General features: G+C 45.7%; 1 protein-coding gene across 4 annotated transcripts in view; it reads right to left on the bottom strand.

Moving 5' to 3' along the window:
• Nucleotides 1–15,670, bottom strand: part of RYR3 (ryanodine receptor 3) — a 508,658-nt gene that overhangs the window by 143,951 nt on the left and 349,037 nt on the right. For all 4 annotated transcript variants that reach the window (XM_041743628.1, XM_041743630.1, XM_041743629.1 and 1 more), the window contains exon 39: nt 255–528. In XM_041743628.1, the coding sequence (XP_041599562.1) occupies nt 255–528 (274 nt within the window). The remainder of the gene's footprint in view (nt 1–254; nt 529–15,670) is intronic.

Here is a 15,670-nt window from a genome sequence, read left to right as displayed (position 1 = left end):
TAACTGCTTTTCTCTAAGACTCCTTTCTACCACTTCTGGCAATGTCCCTTCAGCCCCGTAGCCTGCAGTCCAGTCTCACAGGTTATCAAAGGTGACTGATCCACCAAGAACTTACCCCCTGAGGAGTGAAATCAGGCTGGCAGCACACAGGGATTTCATATGATTGGATTCTGGAACATCTACATAACAAGGTAAACCAGTTTTCCTGCCTGAAGCTCTTCTGAGGGACTTGCAAGGAACTGAGAATGACCTACCCCAGCCCATTGATCATGAGCAGCTCCTCTTCCTTGCCCATCCTGACACTGAGGAGGCAGCGGATCTGGCCCAGGGCAGCCAGCAGATTGATGGTATCGCTCACGGAGGCCTGACTGATGGTATAGGTCTTCCGCAGGGCTTGCAGCAGCTCCCCAATGCTGTCGTACTGCCTCTGCAGGAGGGTGAACATCATCCGGACCAACTCCGCATCCTGGATCTGGTCCTCTTGGGCCCAGCGGATCATGGTCTGTGAGATGAGCTCCTTCAAGGTTGCTGGAAGGACAACAGGGAGGACCAGTACTGTGGCTGGCAAGGCTCAGGAAGAGCTGTGTGCCTCAGCCACCCCACTTGAAAATGACACAACATCAGTGGTCAGGGGTAAAGCATTCTTTTCCTGAGGGTGGAATATGGCATGCAGAAAAGTGAAACATCATCACAGCACATAGATGTGGGCCACACTGCAAGGGAAGAATATCACAGTCTTGAACTGAGGGTACAAAATAGTTTATTTTGACTAAACGACATTTGAACCGATACTGGAGATAGAAGACCGAGTAAGACACCTGTCCTTGTCTTCAGGCTGCTCACAAACCAGTTCTTTACATTTTCACTTGATTTTATAAAACAATTTTGTCTATATTTGATAACACAGTATAATCAATACTAAAATGCGCAAGCGCCACGGGACAGAGTAGGTAGTAATTATTTGGGGTCAGGGTGGGGGCAAAGGCATGAGAAGGTGGCACTGGTCACTGGCCCTCTAGAGTCAAGTTGATAGTAAGCACTGGATTTTCTCTACCACGGATACTGTTCCCCAAGTGCTTTATATATACCACGTACCACGAACTGGATAAGCCATGCCACTGACTCAGGAATTCTAGGAGATATTTTGGTTGACATACACATAAAACTATGTTAGGAGACGGAGTGACGTGGACGGAGAACGTTCTATTAGGTCTGCAGACTCTGCAGACTCTGCACTGGGACTGCTGGACATCATCCCCACTGAACTGTGTTGCCCTGATCTTTGGCAGGGGTCAGCTAACACTGCATCATGACCACTTTCACAAGCATCAGCAGAAAAGCCAGGATGGTTTTGAATTCAGATGCGATCGGGGCTTATGTTGGGTGCACAGAAATACTACTGGCCACACTGTAGAGGAGAGGTCACCGAAGTGGGGTGCAATCAGCTACGGGACCTTTGGAGTTTGGAGCAAGTGGCTTCTGTAAAGTGCCGACCGGCATTGGTGTGGGAGGACGGTCAGGAGGGGGAGGCAGGTCTCAGGTGGAGGACAGGTGAAAGCGGGCTCACTAGAATGGCTGGGAGGGTGCTGCTCACCCCTCCCCATGTCTCTCAAATACACACTTCCAGAAAATGCCACTGTAGGCGTGAGAATGCTGCTTGTAAATCACAACTGCCTCCAAGTCTGGCCTCTGCCTATCACACTCCCACAAGGTATGGTAGACCCAAGATCCTTAATCCAGACCTGGTGATAAAGGCCAAGCTTAGAGGACAATGACGGTCACTCAGGGCATCAGTGAAGAGATGGGGACTAGGCACAGATGGATGCGTCTGGTAGCCGGTGCCAACCCCAGTAGTCTAGTTCTCTAGCTCCATGTCATATGTGGCAGATTTCTGCTCTACATACACTCTTGGCTCATCACAAGGATATGAAAATAGAACTTGGTTACCAAAGCTTCAAGGAGATCTGGAAGGAAAAGATGAATGTGACTTACTGCTGGGTCTATCAACCCTGTGGGTGCCATAGGTTCAGATTGGTGGTGGGGGGGGGAGGCTGCAAAACTTACAAAAGGGTCCCCAGAGAAGGGAGAGGCAATGTCAGAAGATGTTCCTAAGAGACCTCGCCAAGCAGGGATTGCTGACTGTTAGGTTACGTAGTGTCTCCATCCTTTGGGGCAAAATCTGTTATTGTTGGGCCGGGCTGGGCTCCTGTCAGGAACCTGTTTCCTCACTGACAAAGTGTAAGAGCTCCTATTTCTCCCAGTTCACAGGCACAGTGAGGAATGAGGCATGACAAAACCATACAACAGACACTCCCAGACCCACTGTTAAGTTTTCTAGTCCTATACGTACAATCCCCTGAGGCCTATGTCATGACCTGAAAGAACGATGGTTTTCTCCACTAACAACCAAGTTCTCTGCCAAGATAATAACACATCACAGTTCCTGCAACAGATGACAAGAAACAACCAGAACTGTCAGCCAGCTCAAGGACCATCCTCTCACCAACAGGGAGTTTACAGAGACATAAGGAAACCACCTAAATATTAGTTTTCCCTTGACCTGGCTTTCAGATTAGTTCAGGATTTGGGCGAGCTCTCAGCCACACACTGACATCATAATCCAAATCAGCATTTATAGAGAAGGGAACACTCACAGCAAAACACGTCTTGAGAAGGCACATGTGAAAGGAGACAGCCCTTTCCTTCCCTGAGAAAGGGGAGCAGGAAGCACCAGAGTTCTCTGTCCAGGCCAGCCTTCCAGTAAGTGTGAGGGAACGGGATAAACAATTACGTGTGGGTCATCAAGTGGAAGCTCAGGTAAAAAGAAAACATGGCCCTAAGACCCTGACAAAGAAAGCAAGAGTCAGGGTGGTGTTATAGATGGAAAGAGGTCATTCTGTGGAAGGGATGGCATGTAAGGCCTTTCTCATAGGACAGGGTCTCAAAATTCGAGATGGAGGTCCAGAAACTGAGAGAGAGAATAACTGTGGAAAGAAAGAAGACTGGGGAGAGATGGCAGGGGAGGAAATATTCCCAAGAGCTCTGAAAGCACAGTGTATTTTGTGGCCTGACATACACTTAGACCTAGCACCCACCCAGCAAACCTAGGCTGAATCAATGAATTTCTCATGCTCTGGACACCCTGAGACTGAGAAAACGGTGCTTCACACCCGTGGCAGCAATGCTTTTGAAAATTCCTCAAATTTTAATTAGCCCCCACGAAACAGCAGCAGGGTGGCATAAATTTACCAGGGTCCAGAGGTTTAAAAAATAATATGTTTTCTGGAATGTGGTAGGCTCTCCATATACCTGTACAGCTGAGGATTAAAATAATTAATGCATAGAACCACGTCTGGCACATATTATGAGCTTAAAAAGGTTAACTACTCTACTATCTATACCAGGAGTTGTAAAAGTGTGGTTCCCAGACCCTTAGGGATCCCAGGTCCTTTAGGTGGTTTGCGAGGCCAGACATGTCTCCATAATAATCCTAAGTTGTTCTTTGCCTTTTTCACTGTGTCAACAGCTGGCCTGATGGTGCAGACGCAATGTGGGTGAAACTGGCGGTGCCTCAGAGTGAATTAGGTAGTAGAACAAAACACCAAACGTTACCACCGTATCCCCAAGGTGCCCAGTTTCACATAAGAATGTCCCACATGAAATATAAAAATTATTAATTTTATTAATAATAAACTCTTGAGTATGCCTCTTTCTAATCTTACATGGGATAAAGAGGGAAGCATGCCTACAACACTTCTGCTGCAAGGGGGAGGACAGAGGATTTTGTGAGAAATGCTGGCTGGAGTCGTGTGCTACACTGGCTGCTCATTTCATGGATGCTATTTTTAGTTAAAAGAACACAGACAAGCCAGGCTGCTTCATCAGACTTGGGTGAATGACAGACGTGTTCTTATAAATGAAAGAAGCAAGCTCTTCACTTCAAGGAAAACAACGGATAGTATCTGTTGCCAGTAATATAACTTGAGCTTTCAAGTGAAAAATTAGAATTTTAGAAAATGTTTATCGGCCACAGTGAGTTTGACAGCTTCCCAGTACTTAAAGACTTTCTGATTAAATTGTTGATGTTAACAAGTGCGATTTCTAAAATATTTTACAATGAAATATGTCAACATTTGGAAGTGCTGCATTAATTGGTGAGACAACACTTTCCCAATGACCAAAGCCTTATGTTACAAGAACATTCAAGAAAGGGGAACACTGTTGTACTGTTAGTGGGAATGGGAACTGGTACAGCCACACTGGAAAACTGTGTGGAGGTTCCTCAAAGAGTTAAAAATAGAGCCACCCTACGACCCAGCAATTGCTGGGCACAGAGAGGGAGGCATGGCTGGGGATTTACCCTAAAGATACAGATGCAGTGAAACGCCGGGACACCTGCACCCCGATGTTCATAGCAGCAACGTCCACAATAGCCAAACTGTGGAAGGAGCCTCGGTGTCCATCAAAGATGAATGGATAAAGATGTGGTTTATGTATACAATGGAATATTACTCACCCACTAGAAATGACGAATACCCACCATTTGGTTTGACGTGGATGGAACTGGAGGGTATTATGCTGAGTGAATGAAGTAAGTCAGTTGAAGGACAATCATCACATGGTTTCGCTCATATGGGGAATAAAATAGTGAAAGGGATTATAAGGGAAAGGAGGGGAACTGAGTGGGAAAAATCAGAGAGGCAGACAAACCATGAGAGACTCCTGACTCTGGGAAACAAACAAGGGTAGTGGCAGGGGAGGTGGGTGAGGGATTGGGGTAACTGGGTGATGGGCACTGAGGGGGGACTTGACGGGATGAGCACTGGGTGTTATACTGTATGCTGGCAAATCAAACTCCAATAAAAATTTTTTTAAAAGACCCATTCAAATGGAAGACAGAGGGATCCCTGGGTGGCGCAGCGGTTTGGCGCCTGCCTTTGGCCCAGGGCGCGATCCTGGAGATCCGGGATCGAATCCCACGTCGGGCTCCCGGTGCATGGAGCCTGCTTCTCCCTCTGCCTGTGTCTCTGCCTCTCTCTCTATCTCTCTGTGACTATCGTAGATAAATACAAATTAAAAAAAAAAATAAAGGTAGCAGCTTTTAAATCAGTTCTTAGCCTTGTTGCATGCTAGAACCACTGGGAAGCTCTTTAAAAAAAATTAAAAAAAAACAAAAAAAAAACAAAAAAAAACAAATGGAAGACAGACCAATGAGTTTTTATATAACCAGGTACAAAAATTTCTTAATGTGGTTTCAGATACTACCTGGCAATGAACTTTTGAAAACCTACTACTGGTTGAGTTTTGATATAGTATCAAAGAAGAAAAAGCATAATTACCTGAAGAGGTTATAAAAACACTCTTCCCCTTTCCAACTATGTATCTCTTTGAGACCAGTTTCCTTCCTATTTTTTAGAAGAACCCAGCTACTTTCTATTAAGTCAGGCTTTTGAAATTCATAAAAATGCAAAAACAATGTCACTCATCTCATTATTTTTGCTTTGTTTTGAAAAATTTAGTCACTTCTCACAGAAGGAGAAGTATATCATTCATATAACATGTAATGGGGTTTGTTATTTTTAAATGAATTCAATATTTTGAAAATTTCTCAGTTTTAAATTCCAATTCAGTAATATTGATATATTCCACATAAGCTAAAGTTTTTGGAGGTCTTTGATTATTTTTAAGAGGGCAAAAGGGGTCTTGAGACCAAAAGGTCTGAGAAGCGCTGATTTATACAAAAGGGTATAAAGGCTGAGGTGATGGCCATGACCAGGAAGCAAAGCTTTCCCTCCCCCTAAGATGGAACCCTGTTCCATGGGGCTGTGTGATTCCAATCAGGTCGTGGACATCTGAGCTTGGAAGGCTACAGCTTAGGAACCTGTCTGTGTGTGTTTTGAATGGAAGGTAGACTAAAAGCGAGAGTGTAAGATGAGTAAGACATCTTACACTGAGAAATAAAATGAGGATTAAAGAAGCATTATTTTGAAAATGGATCCTGGCTGCCAGGAAGGACCCCAGCCACTGTTCCCTCATCACCCAGGGGGACTCCCTGCCACACTAGAGGGCTCTAGGTGCTTTCCTCTTTATATCAATTTGGGTATAAGCTCAGTCACCTTCAGAGCAAAGAGGGGGGCAGGTGGCTTTCACCCCTAGGCTGAATGGCTTTGTTGGGCCTGCTTGCAGCCAGTGAAATTGGGCACACAGAGAAGTGGGCACAGAGAGGGAGGCACTAAATTCTTTGTCCCACGGTAGCTGATCCTTCAGCAGTGATGCTACTCTGATTAATGCTGGAAACCAGGGCTGTTGCCTACAGGAGGCTTTGTTTTGCAGTCACCATGTATCCAGGCCCCTGGACAAATGTCATTCATAAGTTCCTACTATCCTCATCTGAGTAGCTGAGTTAGCTCCAGTCCTGTCCACCCTGAACTGAGCTAACTAATCGAATGGTTAACGCTGAGGTCAGTAGTCGTTGTGAAGCTATTTCAAGACACAAAGATTATCTGTCGTAGCTTAGCTGGGGAAGCGAAATACACACCCGTGAGGCATTTAATGAGAAGGCAAATGTAAGATAGCTGGTAAAACCGTGCTATCCAAGATATTTAGGAAATAATTCATAAGAAGGTACAACTTCTCTAGTAATACAGAAATTCAAAAGAAATTAGACAAATGATCAGATCTTCTAGCCTTACATATTTTCCCAATGGGTCCTCCATCTAAAGCTCTTGATATTTCTTGAAGAGGTCCATATTGTACAGAGACGAAAGAAGCAGGGAAAAAGCAGCTGTCTCATGAAGTTAAGAGGGGCCCTCCTGGGGATGGATGAGATGACCTGATGGGAGAGACACCTTTCTTTGTTACTGGCTGCTTGGAAGGCCATATTCTTTCAAGAGCTGATTCACACAGGCAGTCCCTGTAGTAGTAAATACTTTTACATTTCTCTGGTATCACTGGTGGAATGCTGACAAATTTGGTAGGATTTTCAAACAGCAAAGGGAGTCAATTCTTGAGATACATTTGAACCTCTTTCATAACCACACATCTATTAAGAGCAGTTACAGCTAAATACTGATTTCAGTTCTGCTGCTTTTCTAAGTTCCTCTTTGGAAATGTTGCCCTTTAATGACCAAAAAAGACACTTCACTGTGCATAAGAAACATGACTCTGGAGGGAGAAAGACTCCAGGAGAAAGGTCAGGGTGGGGTGGGGAGGTTAACTCTATAGTTGGCTGTAATATATGGCCTTGTTTTACTCCCTGTGACCCCCACACACATACACGCACACGTGTCTAATAACCCCACTCATATCCCCCACCACACATGATAAGCTTGTTTTCAGTCCTTGCCACAGTTCTAGGATTTCCATCCACTGATTTGCCTGTTTCAAGAAGATCCTGTCAGGTGCACTAGATGGTGTAGCTTGTGAGGTTTTTAAAAAGCTGTAGTGTTGGTTTGTGTTTTTTTAAGATTTTATTTATTTATTCATGAGAGACACACAGAGAGAGGCAGAGACACAGGCAGAGGGAGAGGCAGGCTCCATGCAGGGAGCCCGATGTGGGATCCATCCCAAGACCCCGGGGTCACGCCTTGAGGCTCAATAGCTGAGCCACCCAAGGCACCCACACTATAGTGTTTTGTTTCAAAAAGCAAAAAAGATGTGTGATCAAGCATTTGTTTTCTGATGAAAAAGGAATCAAAGAACACAATGTCTTAGTGAAGCCAGTCATGTACACGTGGTTCCCTTGATAATTACAAATGGCTTCATTTAAGAAATTATTATTAACGTTCGAACTTGCTGCACTTTTGCAATTAGTGTAATTAGGGATAGTCACATTTAGGCAATATATCAAACGCATGATCTAGAAACTGCATTTTAAGTCATTGTTTAGGCTAACTCAGAAAGGAAGTATTTTTAAGGTACTGTCTTGTGTAAGGAAACATGATCCCTGAAAGCTACTGTAAAAGAAAAATAGCTACTTCACTGCTTGATTTCTGGAGTAGCCAGACATCACAGATGAGAAGAGAGGGCTGGAAGTGTCCTTACAGTTAGCCTTAGTACATGGGTTTGTGGGCTCAGGTATTGTTCATTGTTGAGTTATTTACTTCCTTTCACTTGTCATTTTGTAACCTGCTACTGATCCTCAGACCCCAAGCCTACGTTCTGTGACTCTTACAAGAAAGTTCTCCAAAGTGACCCCCTATACTTGGTAAAACTCTTTTCCAAATGGTCAAATTACCAGCTTTGCAGTGGTGACCGAAATAAGAAAAAAGCCATCTCTTCTCATGGTGCGGGTTTACAGTTTTAGGCTGCTGAGGTCTGGAAAGAATTTTTCCTTTTCATCCCTACATTTAGATTACAGTCCAAGTGGCCATCGTGCACCAAAATACAAGTTAATACCAAAGAGCGAATGTTGGCCACTGGCAAACCAAGTCCCTGAAGCTTACAGATTCCCAACCAATGCTGGTGTTAAAGTTCTGTGAGCGTGCTCCTATATTTGGGTCAGTTTTGGAAGAAAAAAGTCTTTCAATTACACTGACAAGCGGAGCAAACAAAACTGCACTGTACTTAGGTTAAACTTAGAAAGCAATTTATAATGCTCAGACTTACAATGGGAAAAGAAAAATAATTATGTGCATCTGAATTATGTACGCTTATTTTTAAATTCTAGGTGATTAAAAAGTCAGCTTGTCGTAGGCTGTCAATGCTCTGGAGGCATTAACAAATGGTTGATCATTTCCAAGTATAAAGAATCGGTTGTTTTGACCTCTGCTTTCTTCCTCCCTGTGGTGGGCTGAATAATGACCCCCCTTCTCCTCCTCCCAATTTTTAGAACCTGTGAACATGTTACCTTATATAGCAAAAGGCACTCTGCCTTTATGATTAAATTAAGGATCTTGAGATGGGAGGATTATCCTGAATTATCCAGATGAGCTCAAGATAATCCTAAGGCTTCTTCTAAGAGGGAAGTAGGAAGGTCAGAGTCTGAGAAGGAGATGTGTTGACAGAAGCAGAGGTGGGACCGGTACCATTCCTGGAAGGAGCTACTAGTCACAGAATGCAGGAGGCCTTTGGAACCTGGCAAATGCAAGAAACGGGTTCTCCCCTAGAGCCTCCAGAAGGAAGGCGAGACTACTAAACCCATTTTAGACTTGTGACCTCCAGAGCTGGGGGATAATCGATTTGTATTGTTTGAAGGCACTAAGTTTATGGTAATTTGTTGCAGCATCGACAGAAAACTAATATGCTGTCACAGGTAGAAGAGCCCCAGTTTAGGATACTCGACGCTGCGGGTGAAACTGGAGAGGCCCTGCTAGCAAGCTGCTATGGGAGAGTTCACAGATCCTCCAAGACGTCCAGTTCTAAGTTTTTGTTGAGGCAACTGGAGTGACAGGGCTGCTGACACTCTGATGTCTGGTCGGATCTGGCCCAGAGCTTGTGTCAAAACCAGAACAATGTTAAATGCGGGAAGCGCCACTTGCACAACTGCTGTGGACCCTTGGATAGTGTACCCAGAGTGCAGAGAGCCTGTTTGCTAGTTCCCATAACACAGCTTTTTGGCCTGTACTTCCTTCTGGACATAGAGAGCTAGAACTGCTGGCATTTCAACAGTAACCATCGAGTAATGGGAGCTAAAGATGATAGCCATCAGGGCATGAGGAACATTCCTAACTGCATATCAAGAATCCATTGGCTTAAAAAAAATCCATTGGCTGTTTCCTCCTTCCTAACAGAACTGATTTTGTATCGATATCTGCCTGTGTCTTATGGCCCATGAAAACCGACCCAACCCCACTTCGCAGGTCGGCTCTGCTGATATAAGTCAACCAGCACAGTTTATTTTCTAGGTCATCCTCAACAATTCATGAGTTGGCCTATGACCGAGTTCTTCAATCAAAGGTGATCTCAGGATCCTTGTCTTGAATACCAGGGCAGGAGAACTTTTCCCTTGGACACTGTAGCATGTAGATGTGAGGCCTAGAACTGCAGCCACCATCCTGCCATCAGCCTGAAGGCAAAGCTAGAATGTGGATGACTGGGGACACTGAGCACAGCTGTGGGATCAGCTCAACCCAGTGGCTGGCTCCATCTCTAACTGCCAGGTATGCTCGTCAGTGAAGTCTTTTATTGGCTCACTCTATCTGAGTTGGATTTTCTGTTCTTTTTTCCTGAAAGCATCTGAAATGATAAAGGTGGAGATAAAGTTCTTCTGACCTATACTTTGTATATTCATTTTAGAAGCTGGAAGGTATACAAACTTCTAGGTACTGGAATATTAAACTGAGCACTATTTTATTGAATCCTTAGACTCCCTGCCCCCATGGGTAGGAATATCATTATACCCTTTTATAGATCAGGAAACTGAAACATGTGGAGGTTAAGAAACTGGCCTAACATCATAATCAGTAAATGGTAGAGTTGGGACCCAAACCTTATCTGCTGGAATCTAAACTCATCTACTTTTCCAGCTGAGAGTTGCTTACTTTCTTTCACTTCACAAAATCCTGAAAAAGTTATCCTTATTAATGCTTTAAATTTATATTATACTGTGTGGATGCTGTCTTAAACAATAAAGCAGATTCAGAAATAAACCCTGAAAATCACGAAGCTTTGGCTCTTTTTTCTAGCTGGCCCTGAGCTAGGAAAATTATTCTACATTTCCAGAGTCTTGATTTTTTTTCCCACTAATAAAATCAAGTTAGCAAAATAAAATTCATGTTGAAGGAGATGAACGTAAGGACAATGGGGTGACAAGAGTGCTGACTGCTTTGTTTCCGTTGTGTGACCTTGGCCAAGTTGCTTTCCCTCTCTGGGTCTCTATCCACTTCTACCAAGATGCGATGGCCTAACACTCGAGAATTCCGTATCTACCCGACCTGTGGAGCTCTGGAAAGGGTTGTACCAATTTATTCAGTTGGCAAATGAACATCTAGGCTCCACCAGGTTAAAGTAGTGAGCGCCATGAACCCCCCCCCCCACCTTGTAATGCCCATTAGCCCTATCCACCCAGATTGCTACTACCCAGGTTGCTTTTACTAATAGTAAAACTGGAGATCAAAGAAAATCTTGAAAAATCAGATTTTTGAAACAAAATCTTAAAATCTAGTGGTCGCTGACCACAGTGAGGGGCCACTGTCGAGATATCACCCCACACCACTCAACATTCACGTGGGAGAGATGGGCAGGGGTGACTTGATGGCTTTTTTGATGACTGTCCTGATTGCTGACAGATAAGGGACCCTTCCCCTGTTGGGGTCAGATGGCACAATAGCTGCCTCTTGATTTAGTGGTGAGAGTTAACAGGAAGGTCTTCCACTCTCTGCACTGGGTCTTAGAGCATCCTCTGGGCCAACAGTATGGTTGGCTCCACCAAGTGGCCATGATGCCTGCTCTTGATCAGTGGAGGTCAGGGAGGAAGGTAAACCCACTGACTCAGGAGATTTGGAAAGTTCCTCAGGCTAATTTCTTTTTGCTTTCCTGGTGCCTGGCTGCAGGGTGCAGGAGGCACCACTTGTTCTTCCTTTTAGGGGAACGAGGATGTTACTGGGGTCCTGAAGGCCCAGATCACTAGGCTCTCGGGAAACCCGAAAGGAACAGTCTGTCGCCACAGTCTGGAGCCCTGTTCTTGAGGCTGCTCTGTTTGCCCGCTGTCATAGGGCCCCATCAGGTGGCACTGCTGCCCCGGTCGGGGGTGGCCGTGGTACAGGCCTGTCCTGGGCTCCCAGGGCTACCCCGCTGCAGCCCCGTGTCTACTTGTCCCAGCTCCACAGTTAGTTTTGGACGCGTACCCTGGTGCCTTTCACCGGCGTTGCTGGCGGGGCTCGGTGGGGGGTCGGGTCACCCTCCAGGCCCTCCTACCGCCCGCCACGACTGCAGCAGCCGCTGTGCACCAGGAGCTGCCCGCGTCCCGCCTCGCGCTCCACGGCCCGCGTGTGGCATCAATGTGCACGACCGCCACGGGGGTAAGGAGGGCCCAGCCCAAGTCCTCTGCCGCCCCGGCCGGTGCCTCGCTCGGGGCAGGTGCTCCACAGTCTAGGCAGGAGGCCAGGAGCCCGGAATGCGCGGCCACCATCCGTGCCAGCCCCACCAGGTCTCCGGGAAGGCGGCGCGAGCCGGTGGCCAACGCGCATCTCTCCACCCTGTCTCCGCGGGCCTGGCCGCAGGCACCACCAACCACCAGCGTCCCCGCAACTCGATGCATGAGCGGTACAGGGCGGGGAGGGCCGAGGGCGGTGGTGGTTGGGGGTTAGGCGCGGGCCCATGGCCGGGAGCAGGCCGGGCCGGTCTTCATCCAGCTGGGAAGGGATTTCTTTTCCGCCCCTATGTGTGCCCTCCTCCCATCGGCCCCCACCCCAGGCCCTGGCCTGCTGGGCGCCCTGAAGGAACCTGGCCCCACCTGCAGAGCACAACCCCGGGCTGGGCCTCCTCCCAGCTTCCTATGGGGAACCTCATCCAAACCATTTTGCTTCTTTCTCGGTTGCTGGGCGGCAAAGTGGGAACCTGGCTGGCGCTGGGCCTAGTAGCCAGCAGGGAGGACAGAATCAGATGAAGTGACATTAAGCACCTGGCACAGTGCGTGGTGCGTAGTTCACCTCTAGGCCAGTAATCCACACCTCCCTATTCGAAGGCCAGCTCATGAACAACCTTAATCGCACCTGCACCTTAAATTTTCCTTTGCCACTTAACCTATTCATAGTTTCCAGGGATTAGGACGTGCACACCCTTGGGGCCATGATCCTGCCTCTACCCCAGACTTATTTGAGTCCTTGGAAGTGCTCATCTGGAGTGTTGCAGTGACATCCCAGTGGGCCTCCACATCCCCACTCTTGCATGGCAATCCTCTGGATTGCTGTCTGGCTAAGGCAGATCTGACTGGTGCCTAATACAGTGCCTGAGATACATCAGGTGATTAGCAAACATTCTAAAAGCCAAAAAAAACTGCATACTCTGTGCCAGGCACACTTTAGAAGCACTTCAAATTTTTAACTAATTTTAATCCTCATGTCAGCCAAGTGAGGTATGAGCGCTATGCCTGTTTTACAGATGAGAAAACTGCGGTACAGAGAAGTTGTCACATGCTCAATCTCACAGATAATAGGTGGTAGAGAAAGAATTTAAGACCAAGTGGCCTAAGTCTAGAGCCCTATGCTCATAACTATCTCACTAGTATTGAGTGAATGAATGATTCAGTCCTCAAGAACCTTTCACAGCCACTGGCTGGCAGGCGGGTGAGCCAAGATATTATATAACTAGTAGGGATGGTGACTAGACTCAGGAGGACAAAGGTCTGACTGCTTATGCCACTACCATGTGACCCTATAAAGTTAATCTGTCTTTACTTCAGTTTCTTCAACTATAAAAGAGGAATAAAATCAAGTACTTTATGTACTGCATATTGCGAGGATTACCTGAGGTAATACAGAAGTGCTCAGGACCCACAGGGTACCAGGTAAATGTTAACCCCTCCCACCCTGCAACTGTAAGGCCAAGTAGTATAAAATACATGGTGGCGACTGGCATGTCCCTCTAAGACTGAATATATTTAATGACTGGATTTCCAAGCCACTCTATCCTACCACGACCCTACCCCTCGATTCTTCCCCAACCCATGTCATCTGGTTGCCACTCCTGGCATATGACCTAAACTTTTCTGATTGGGGGGGGGGGGCTTTGCCAAAGCAGCTCTTCTCATCAAAAATGTCTTTCTCTTCTTATTTTACCTGCTTATCTACTTTCTTTATGGACACCTGCCCAACTCCTCCTCTGGTTGCCTACTGTATTTTACCTGTACCTTTATTGCAGCATATCCAAACTCATGATTATATTAGTTACCTGTTCATACCTATCTCCTCCATTCTTTATAAGATCCTCATTTTCTTCAGCTTTATGAGCCTCTCGAGACTAACCTACACTGGAGGTCGGAAAGATTTGTGGCAATGAGTTAGATATGGAAACAGGGAAGATATGGTCCAAGCACAAAGACCTAGCAAAGAAAACAGAGACACAGATACTCCATGTAAAGTCATACGTGCCCTTTAGAAATGCCATGAAATGGCAGGGGTAGAAAGACAGAGGAAGAGGTTGAAGGGAAGGCTTCGTGGAGGAGGTGTCTGTGCACGTGCATCATGGGGAGAGGCTGTTTGGAGAGAATCTGAAGAGGCTTACAAATATTGCCTGAGTGCCAGAGGTGGACCTACCACCAAGTTGCCTCATTTTGTGTGTAAGTATTTGTGTTGGGCTCTAGACTTATTTCTCTGGTGACCAGTAGACCTTTCCCCTCCTTAGCACTCAAAAAGCTGCAGCATTTAGGTGGGAGAGATTTTTGGTGATGGGACAAGAGCAGACACAAGTGGCAGCTTTCTTTGCAGGGAGAGGATGATGGAAAAACCTCCGTGGGGAGAGTGTTCGCTGAGTGACAGGGGTCAGGAAGGCACCAACTTTGATCTGCGAAGTGACAGGTGATCTTCATTTGGTTAATTTCAGAATTTAGCAGAAATAGCTGGTTCATCTCTTCTGGGGGAATAACTTAGTGGCCACAGATTTACATTCACAGAAACTGTGCTTTTTTAAAAAAAATTATTATTATTTTTTTTAGAAACCGTGCTTAAACTGCAGTGTATGAGAAGCCTTGGCTTAGAACTAACAGGCAATAAGCTTTCTTAGGAATTTGCTGGATTGGGATATGCCAAAAAAACGTGACGTAGTACCGCGGGCTGCTACTGTTGGATCTTCTTTACCTCTCCATTACCATACGATGTTTTGATGGGATTGTAACAGTTTTTGACAGTATGGCTTAGCATTAGTTTAGGCAGATCCCTGTAACTCTGGGCCAGCTAACAGGATTCTCGTGAGGTTTGGGACACTGGTGGATTCCTTTTACCTAGAAAAGCTGACATTTTCCTGCAGATCATCTGGTCAACACCAACTGTCCCACCTACCCTGAAAACTCTGAGTGCAGATCTCTGGCTTGGTCGACTCTGGCAGGTTAGAACTTTGACTTCTGTTGCATTTAGATTTCCTACATGTAACAGCGAGTCACAGTTGTGAGCTACCTCACAGGTGGACTAAGACTGATTAAAAAGATGATGCTTTTAAAAAGCCATTCTGTGTGTAATAGCTAGGTCAGGGGCTTTCCTGGACAATGGAAAGAACATGGAACCAGAGTCAGAAAATGTGCAACAAGCCACAGCCTTAATCATCCTGGTTACCTTGGGCTAGTGACATTCAGTCACCTGGAAATTCTTCTGGAACCAGGTAGTGGTAGAAAGAATAAATGAGCAAGTATCCTTTAATTCTTCAGAGTCCTATTTTCATCAACTATACAGTAGAGGAGTGAAAAAAACCCACCAGTAGCAAACTGATGCATGTGAAGTATTTGGGAAGATGTCAATTCACTATCCCATGTTATTATCTGCACTTTTAATATTTTACCTCACATAAGGGAAGAAAAATTAGGTAAATAATCACATGGACAAAGCTACTAATGTTTTAAAATATTTTAGCCTTATATTGCAACTGGCTAAGTATTCAGAAACATGGCTTCCATCCCATTGGCTAAAAGCAATTTGGGGAGTATGGAGTGAAACCATTCCGAAGAGTTTCTCTTCATTTGTCAGCCCTGAGGGAGGGGCTTTATGTGTCTGGAACATTTAGCCAGGGAATCCATTTGCTG

This window comes from Vulpes lagopus, chromosome 2 (genome assembly GCF_018345385.1).
Source record: "Vulpes lagopus strain Blue_001 chromosome 2, ASM1834538v1, whole genome shotgun sequence".
NCBI lineage: Eukaryota > Metazoa > Chordata > Mammalia > Carnivora > Canidae > Vulpes > Vulpes lagopus.
The sequence above is the reverse complement of the archived record's forward strand: the minus strand, read 5'-3'. Positions and strand labels throughout refer to the sequence as shown.